This window comes from Macrobrachium nipponense, chromosome 12 (genome assembly GCF_015104395.2).
Source record: "Macrobrachium nipponense isolate FS-2020 chromosome 12, ASM1510439v2, whole genome shotgun sequence".
Classification (NCBI taxonomy): domain Eukaryota; kingdom Metazoa; phylum Arthropoda; class Malacostraca; order Decapoda; family Palaemonidae; genus Macrobrachium; species Macrobrachium nipponense.
This window is the reverse complement of record NC_087205.1, coordinates 43,913,768-43,923,767: the sequence shown is the minus strand read 5'-3', so window position 1 is coordinate 43,923,767 and position 10,000 is coordinate 43,913,768. Positions and strand designations below refer to the sequence as shown.

At 35.2% G+C, this 10,000-nt stretch overlaps 1 protein-coding gene across 4 annotated transcripts in view; it reads right to left on the bottom strand.

The window, feature by feature from the left end:
- LOC135224508 (uncharacterized) overlaps positions 1-10,000 on the bottom strand; it is a 388,697-nt gene that overhangs the window by 204,007 nt on the left and 174,690 nt on the right. Inside the window, exon 2 of one of the 4 annotated variants that reach the window (XM_064263539.1) lies at positions 2,132-2,235. The exons of the other annotated variants lie outside the window; for them this stretch is intronic. Coding sequence (XP_064119609.1) covers positions 2,132-2,146 — 15 coding nt within the window. The 5' untranslated portion in view covers positions 2,147-2,235. The remainder of the gene's footprint in view (positions 1-2,131; positions 2,236-10,000) is intronic. 4 annotated transcript variants of the gene reach the window in all.

Genomic DNA, 10,000 nt, shown 5'->3' with positions numbered 1-10,000 from the left:
CTGTATGTTACGTTAACAGGGGTTTCTAAAGTTAGCACGTAAAATAAGTATGATGTCCTTCAACGGGTCTGACACAGAACAGCAGGGAGAAAATGCACCTGTCAAAACAGTGTCTATGATCTCTTGGGGAATGCACTCGCTAATATCACTGCTGCTTGACACACAGGTAGACAACAGCACTGCTGGTAAATTTGCAAGACAGTCAGAGTTGTAACGACTGAAGCTAAGGTGTTGCAAGAATTTACTTTACTCAAGGCGCAAGCACGAAGCAAAGCTTTATAAAATTCGCAGTCTTTCCAGCAAAATATTTCTTCGAAGCTTGTCGCCAAAATACAACTAAATCACTGTTCAGGAATATGACTATATCACTTTACGGAAATTGTCACTGCAATTGGTCACGATTCACTGAAATGGAATTCGGTAGACAAAATTCAAAAGTGAAGCTTGAGGATCTAGGAATAGGAATGGAGAGGATGTTAGGGATGGGAACTGGAATCACTGACACTGGATTCAAGTCGAAAATACAGCTTCTCAGCTCTTTATCTGATTCAGTCGGTGGACTTCACGTTTGTTGTTGAAAGAGACAGTGGAGATGATCGTCGAGGAGACGTATATCTTCTTGCTACCAATGGAGAGTAAGCAGGGTGCGACAAGAATGGCTGGATTTTTGAACGGCAAAACAACCCAATGATTAGTCGTAGTTTTATTGGGTAAATGACAATTAGGTGAAAAATGAAGTGACGCATGCAACAACAACAACAAAAAAAGAGAGAAAAAAAAATATATATATACACGTATATATATATATATTATATATATATATATATATATATTATATATATATATATAATATATACATCTATATATCTATATATATGTATATATATATATATAGTATATATACCATATATATATCTATATATAATATATATAGATAATACCGTAATATCTATTATATATTATATCTATATTAATATAGTATGTGTGTGTGTATATATATATATATATCTATATATATATATATATATATATCATATTCTATATATATAAATATATACTATATATAATACACGTATATATATTAACTTATTGATAGTCTCAGTAAATTTTCTTTAATTGAATTATTATAGTGTCAGACCTTGAACTAAGAATAAAAATATAATGATGCTAGAAATAAACATTTTAAATATGAGACTGACGCCCCTGTAGCCTGTAACCAATACAGTCACACACTCACTGTAAAAAAAAATGTGTATTCGGTCAAAGTGCCAAAAGATCAACTTAATTATAGAGCAGTAGTACGCATTTTAAAACAAGCCAAATGACATGAGGTGAATAACGCTGTAGATATGTAGACCTTAGAGTCACTGCAAAGCAACCCGTCTCTATATATTCAAAGTATCAAAATTAACCTAAAAATGTAGAAATAACAAGGCTCTCACCATAAGCCCTGGTAGATCCTACAATCACAACAAAGCAACCCTTTCTGGCCAATCAAAGTATTAAACATTAGCCTAAAAAGGTAGGAAAAACAAGGCCCTTCAGCCCAAAATATGAGAATGAGATCCTACAGTCACAACAAAGCATCTCTATCTGGCCAATCAAGATATTAAAGAATAAACTGAAAAAGGTAGAAATAACAAAGTCCTTACCTTAAGACCAAAATATGAGGACGACCCTGTAACCCTGTAACATTGTAACCCCTACAGTCACCGTAAAGCAGCCCTTCTGAGAACTCAAGGTATTAAACGTTAACTCAAAATATAGAAATAAGAGGGCGCATAAAATTCCGAAATATGAGAATGATAATCCCATAACCCTGCAGTCTTACAATCACCGCAAAGCAACCCTTTCTGGCCAGTCAAGGTAATAAAATTACCCTAGAAATAAAGAAATAACAAATATGGACCTTAAAAATGCCAAAAATATGAGAGGGATAACTCTGTAACCCTGTAACCTTGTAGCCCTTACAGTCACCAAAAAGCAACCCTCACTCAAAGAAAAACTCAAGGCCCTTCAATACAGCCTCAAGAAACATGAGGTTTCTAACCCCGTCACCTTACTCTTCCCCAAAAGCAACTTTCTAGCAACCCTAAAGCAACCGTTCTCTGAAAACAACCAAGGTGCAAACCTTCGAAATCTTCATGACAGGACCATGGCTCGGAAACTTCCCGTGGGCGCCGACATGACGGAGGCAGGACTTTTCTGTAGGATCTCTTCACTCGACAAGGTATCCTGCGCACAATAAACAGAGTCCTACATTGAAGGATAATGCAGCTGTAGGGTTTCGTCTTAACAAATTAATAACAATAATTCGAAGTAAAACAAAATATTGATAAATAATTTGTCTAAGAAGAGAGAGAGAGAGAGAGAGAGAGAGGAGAGAGAGAGAGAGAGAGAGAGAGACTCATGCAATGAACTACAATAATTCGAAGTAAAACATATTTCATAATTTAACCTAAGGAAAGAGAGAGAGAAAGTCGTGAAATTAACTACTGTAATTCAGAGTAAGAAAAACAATATTGATTATTTAACCTAAGGAAACGAGTTTTCAAGTAACGTAGTACTAAGGTGGAGAGAGAGAGAGAGAGAGAGAGAAAGAAATCTCCCACGGAACAATCGAGCTGGGTCAAATCCGACTAAAATCTGCGTTTTTTTTTTTCTTTAATAATAATCCTTCGAGCTAAGCTGGCGTTCTCCCGTCCATGAAATCTGCTGTTTCCTTTTCCTGATCGTCCGATAGATGACAGTCACTATATCATCATCATGATCATCATTATCAATATCTTAATACATTTCCTGGTTTCTTAGAACGATGCTGTGATAATCTAGCATATTTTGACTGTCGACAGAATCATCATCATAATCATCATTATCATTATCATTATTATACATTTCCAGCCCTAAAAATGACTTCTTAGATGCTGGAATAACTAGTATCTTTCATGACGAATTCAAGTCTTACAAAGATTCTCTAGAATGACAGAGTTATCACTGATAACACTGACCTATACATCAGAAACTCAAAATAGATGCTCCTTAGGTACATGACACCGTGAGTGCACCTCATGCGGTTCACTGTAGGCATGACTTAAGGGCGTCTACAGCATCCCTTCGGCCCCTAGCTGCATTAGACGTTCCCTTCGCTCTCACTATCTCCAATCTTGCTGTCCAACCTCTCTAATCATTATTTATTGGTGTAATGTTGTTGTTTTCTCTCAGTTCCACCTTTGGATCCTTGTATGTCATCTGATATTATTATTATTATTATTATTATTATATACAGAAGATGAGCCCTATTCAAATGGAGTAAGCCCACTAAAGGGGCGACTGACTTGAAATTCAAGCGTCTGAAGAATATGGTGTTTATTTCAAAAGTAGAAACAGAAGGTAATAGGAAATACAGAAAGTGCTCAGTTATTAGAAAAAAAGGTAAATTAGCAATGAAATGAATCAGGTAACTAGGGGCCTGAGGAAAGAAATGAGATATAAACCTAAGAATGAAAACTTTCAAAGAATATGTGTTTCATTCGAAAGAAGTAACAGAAGGTAATGAGAAATACAGAAAAAGATCAGTTACTAGAAATCCAATTTAACAAATGACTTCATCAAATGACAAGGCCCCAGGGGGAAAAATTGAATATAAATCTAAAAATAAGTCAAATTAAACTTGAGAAACCCGAAAAGGACTTAGGAAGGACAAAAATTTCAGCCACGAATGAGCAGTTTAACAATGTGCGCGTAAATTTGTGAAAAAAAAATATACGGATCTACGGCCGACTGAATTTTCCCACAATCGAGTATCCTGATTGACATGGGAACTGTAAGCACTGTGATTGTTATATACGATGCCAACGTTCCTCGTAAGACGTCGTCGTATCCGGGTTCAGATTGTGGGTAAACAGAGAGAGAGAGAGAGAGAGAGAGAGAGAGAGAGAGAGAGAGTGAACGCGGCGTCTGGGCAAACTAAAACCGATATACATAAATAAAATATATATATATACATATATATGTATATTAATACTATATATATATATATATATATATACTATATATATATATAACATTTACAGTTATTTTCTTAGTCCATATATACACACATATATTATATATATATATATATATATATATATATATATATATATATATAAAACTTTACAGTTATTTACTTATTCATAACATAAAACAAGTAAAAAATGCACCAAAGTTTCTTCGGCGCAACCAGATTTTCTGTATAATATACAATGCTGTATATAACCATCAGCTATGATCGGAACGCTCTTCAGTTGCTCACCAGATGCGGTAGAATGCGGGTGCGTCCCATGCCGCGGAAAGAGCTGCCAACTGCATGATCCTTGGCTCAGTTTAACATGATGTATAATAAAACCTACTGAGGAGGCTAGAGGGTTGCAATTTGGTGTGTCTGATGTTTGGAGGCTGGATGCTCAGTATACCAATCATCAGTCCTCTAGTTTCCAGTAGTTGTTTTAGATCTGAGGGCGGACAGAATCAAGTGGGGACGGACAGACAAAGCAGGCACAATAGTTTTCTTTTACAGAAAACTAAAACTAATGATGTTACAAAGAAAATTATAATTATGATGACCAACCATACTGCAAAAACCAAATCAAAATACAACGATCATAATAAATACGGCAACTGTGGTGACAAAATAATTATTGAATAGTACTGCATAAATAAACCAAACAAAAACTTCTTTCAGTTTCTTCTTCTGAAGATTGAAAAAGAGACCCACAAAATCACTTTGTAACTTGTTTACTTCTAAGTATTTACATTTAGTTTTACTACACTCTCAATGTGTAGTAAAACTAAATGTAAATACTTAGAAGTAAACAAGTTACAAAGTGATTTTGTGGGTTTCTTTTTCAAACTGCATAAATACTTAGTTAACAACATGTTTTGTAAACAAGAGAAGCTTAACATCTCTAACTATAAAAAAAATTAATAATTTAATTAATGGAAAAATGAAATCTGTGAAAATATTTTGAGTTTTTTATCTAGCTCATAAATCATACGAGTCAATTCAAGATTTCCTGCAAGAGATTGCAACTTCCGTCGCACACCGGAACTGCGTGAGATTCGAGTCCAATCTTCCAGAAGAGATTTTGCCGTTTTTTATTCTCTCTCTCTCTCTCTCTCTCTCTCTCTCTCTCTCTCTCTCTCTCTCTCACTTCGGGAGTGTTTCCAGCGATTTCGGAATATGTTAGGAAATCGAGACGTTACCAAGTTGCTGTTGGTATTAAAAAAACACTCACTTTTCATAGACTGTATATACGTATGTGTATATATATATATATATATATATATATATATATATATATGATATATATATATATATATGGTATATATGATATATGTATAATATATATATATATATATATATAGTATATGTAATATATATATATATATATATATATATATATATATATATATATATATATATATATATATATATATATATATATATGATATATATATATATGTAAACCCAGAGGGCTCTGCCCTTCTGATGCAATCCTTCTGAAGGGGAAAAGTTACCATATGGCGAAACAGAGAGAGAGAGAGACAGAGAGAGAACAGTACCAGTCGAAGGGTTACCTTTAGTTCCCAGGTGGTGATTAACTCTGCTCACGTACATGAGATCATGAACTCGGGGGGAAAAGGTTTAATTTCACGATATTGTACTTTTCGTTGGCGTTTTAAAAAAAAAAAAAACAAAAATGAGAGATGTTGCGTTAAGTAAATAAAATGACGGTAATATGAGAGAAGCTCGACCCTTGTGACTATATGTAAATATAAGTATATATATATATATCTATATATATATATATATATATATATATATATATTATATATATAATATATATATATATATTATATATATATATATATATATATGATACACAAATGTAAATTCTGGTTAAGTTTGACAAATATGCTGCATTGTTGGGAAAGCGAAGTATCACCCGTAGGCGTCAACACACCGAAATTGGGTGGCGTTACAACTCTATAATTTCGCGTTGACACGCCAGGGGGGGTGGGGCGGGGGCGGGGGCGGGGGGGTGCAGGGGGTGCAAGTATTCCGGTTACACACACACACATATATATATATATATATATATATATATATATATATATATATATATATATATATATACATTTGTCCATCTCAATACACACACGATGTATACATTCACAAGCACAAACAAAAACACTCATACCTATATTCATAGATTCGAACAACCAGTTGTGATTTCCGTGAAAAATCTCTAGGTAAAACCAAAAACATTATTCGTGCGTAACAGACTGACATACATGCATAAGGTAGCGTGCACGAGGGGCCGCAATTTAACGAGGAATTATTGGTACGCATAGCATTCTTTTCAATGCCAGTTAACCTTAAGCTCTCTCTCTCTCTCTCTCTCTCTCTCTCTCTCTCTCTCTCACGAGGTATTTTTCCTACTCGGCTACAAGATATTACCTTTAACTTCAACTACATTGTTTTTTTTTTTATCCTCTCTCTCTCTCTCTCTCTCTCTCTCTCTCTCATGTTTGTGTTCTATAAGTCTCCTTTAAAATTGTAAGTGTAATTAAATTTTCTATTTCAGAACATTATTAACTGTACTCAGCACAATATTATAATAATAATAATAATAATAATAATAATAATAATAATAATAATAATAATAATAATAATAATAATTATAAATAATTTAGTGATTATTTCCCTAAACCTGGTATGAAAGCAATGTATGAACAAGCAATAAATAATGATTAAATCCAAATGCCACGCGACATTTTATGATTATAACATAATTCACCCGGAGGTCTGAAAGTAATATTGACATGAGTCTTGTTACGAAATGGGTGATAGTTTTTTTGTTCTATGAGTTGATAAAGTTATATTTGTTCGTAAACCAATTTCAATCTAGTTTTGGTTTTGTGTTATATATATATATATATATATATATATATATATATGTGTGTGTGTGTGTGTGTGTGTGGTGTGTGTGTGTGTGTCTGTGTTGTGCAACATATTTATATACACATATATACATAATATATAAATATCTTATATATAAAGCCGACGGTCAGACTACGTATGTATGTAGTATATTCACTATAGACGGCGAAACTACTTGACCAAACTGAAGGAATGTCGGACTATATGTGTAGATATTATAAGGGATCGTACTTACCTTGGGATGTCAGGCCATGCTAACTTCTTTACTTTTATTTAAAAAGGAAAGGGAAAGGGGTGATTCTGATAGAACTTTTCACAAGGATTCCAAATATACTGTTACTTTTCTTCTATTATGAAAACTGATTATGATATTAGGGGAGGGATTTAACCGGGTGCTGTTCTGATCCGATATCTGGCCAGTTATCCGGCCTTGCTAACTTCTTTAATATTAGTTGTAGAAAGAGAGAAAAAAGAAAGTATTCTTCTGATAGACATTTTCACGAGGATTCCAAATATGCTGATACTTCTCTTTTATAATGATGAAAAAGAACGATGATATGCAGTTGCCCGGCGCCAGGCGCTAGCTGGCACAGTACAGTATCTACATACATATATAATATAAATGAAATATATACTGCATATCTGCATATACGATATATATACTGTATATTTATAGATACATGTATATGTGTGTGTTTGTTTGTGTAGAGAGAGAGAGAGAGAGAGAGAGAGAGAGAGAGAGAGAGAGAGAGAGAGAGAGAGAGAAGGGCAAATTTTCAGTTGGAAAAATATTGTAAATATATAGTTTTACATAGGACAAACTCACACAAAATTTTTAACAAGATTAAAACAACATATCAATCTACTCACGAAGCACTTCCTTCCTTTGCCTAGTGATTGCGCTCTCTCTCTCTCTCTCTCTCTCTCTCTCTCTCTCTCTCTCTCTCTCTCTCTCTCTCTCTCTCTCTCTCTCTCTACTCAGACACTGCCGCAACAACGAAAGCCTCGCGCCCCTACTCTCTGATTCGTTAATTAAAGAGGAAGTAGACTTTGCAACAGGTACTGTTTCTATCTCTTGCCAAACTACAGAAGGTCGGGGCTTACTGCGCCTTTAACATGGTGTTGGCTTTTACAGTGGCTTCTGTAGCAACAGTTCCCCATAACAACTGTATTTTTCTTGAATGCAGTTTCCATTTCTGTTCAGGTTTCCTGCAAAGGGCGTCATGCGTCGCACCTAACTACAACACTCGTAATCTAGGATGTTCAAAGCACGAACGTATTCAAAACCAAACTTTGAAATGACGGTTTGTTTCGATGTTTCCAAGCTGTGACAAAATAACTGCAGTACGTATTCAATGACCATTTTTCTCAGTATCAAGAAGTTCAGACGACCAAATGCTGGGACCTACGAGTTTATTCAGCGATAAAACTGATAGCACAGATATTTGAAAGGTGTGACAGGAGGAAAACGTCGCAGGGGCACGATGAATCAATTGTTAGAAGGTGGAAAGTCAGATGGAAGAAAGAGAATATGAACGGGGGTACACCACAGTAAAAGGAACGAATAGGGTCGCAGCTAAGGTCAGAGGGGCCGCTGCAAAGAACCTTAAGTAATGCGTACAGTGCACCGTATGAGGTGCACTAACGGCACTAGTCCCCTACAAGAAAACGGTTTGTTCCGATGTTTCAAAACTAGTCATTATCAAAGTTGGATCCAGGAACAGTGCACGGAGTTCAAAACAAGTTCACAGACTCTGTGGAATTTGGAACTTGACCTTACAAAACGTCAAGTATAATGGAACTTACAAGAACATTTCATTCTCACCTGTTTATGAAGTATTGACCTTCTACCGCCTCTGGCCCCCTCTCCTCGTCGCCCCCCACCCACTACTTAACCAATCACCATCTTGTAACACCATCTTCTCACTGTCTATCAAATATTTTGATTTGACCAACCTTCTCTGCCCTTCATTCTCCCTCCAAATATTATGCCGAAACCATCCAAGTTTCCTCTCTTTACACACTCGACGACACCTTCCCCTTGGAACTGATTCTTATTTATTGGTTTGTTTATTTGTTTGTTTTTGTAATGCAATCATCACTCCTCTTGCTTCCTCAAAACAAACAGTTTAGCTTATTTATTTTTCACGGTTCTATCTATAACTTGTGATGTAAGCATTGAATCCCAGCTTCTTTTTAAATCGTTTATGAACATGAATCTCTAATAGCAGGATTCATTTAATCCACTCATAAAGTGTGAGTATGTATACTATACAAAAACTATCATTATTATTATTGTATTATTATTCAGAAGATGAAGAGTCCTATTCATATGGCGCCTACCAAAGGGGCCGCCGACTTGAAATTCAAGCTTCCCAAGGATACGATGTAAGTACGTACTATACGAATAAGTGCGAGTGTATCTATGTACGTATGAACAGGTGATAATGGTGCGTCCTTTAAAAATATCAAACACATTATATATTCCTGACAGACAATCGACCTCAGTCAAATATCTACCTGATCAACTAATGGGTGAGGATGGATATTAGTCATTTCAAGGTCACCTCATAAAGGACCACTCGATTACCAAAAATGATACGAAAACTGATAAAAAAAAAAAAAAAAACCTCTGTCCCTGTCATGAAACCTATATAGGAAAAAGCTGATAAGCCTAACTAAAACCACGTCATTTGAACGCGAATAGCCACACGCGAGTGTCAGTAAGTGTATATTTAAGACATAGACGAGACCGTGTAGCTAATAAAAGCACGGATATTTCACACACAGCAAGAACTGAATCTGTGAAAATAATGCAGTATTTGTTAATATAACATTGATGATTAATGTAAAGCTTGCGTGTCCAATCATTGTTTACGTTCTATTGCGCATGTGTACGTGTGAGAACGCGCATGCGCGCATTGTCCTTGAACTCGCCCGTGGGATTAAGAGAATACCCTCGGTTCTATTATGGTCTGTTAACCAACCATGAAAGGTTTTCCCTCGACAACTAAA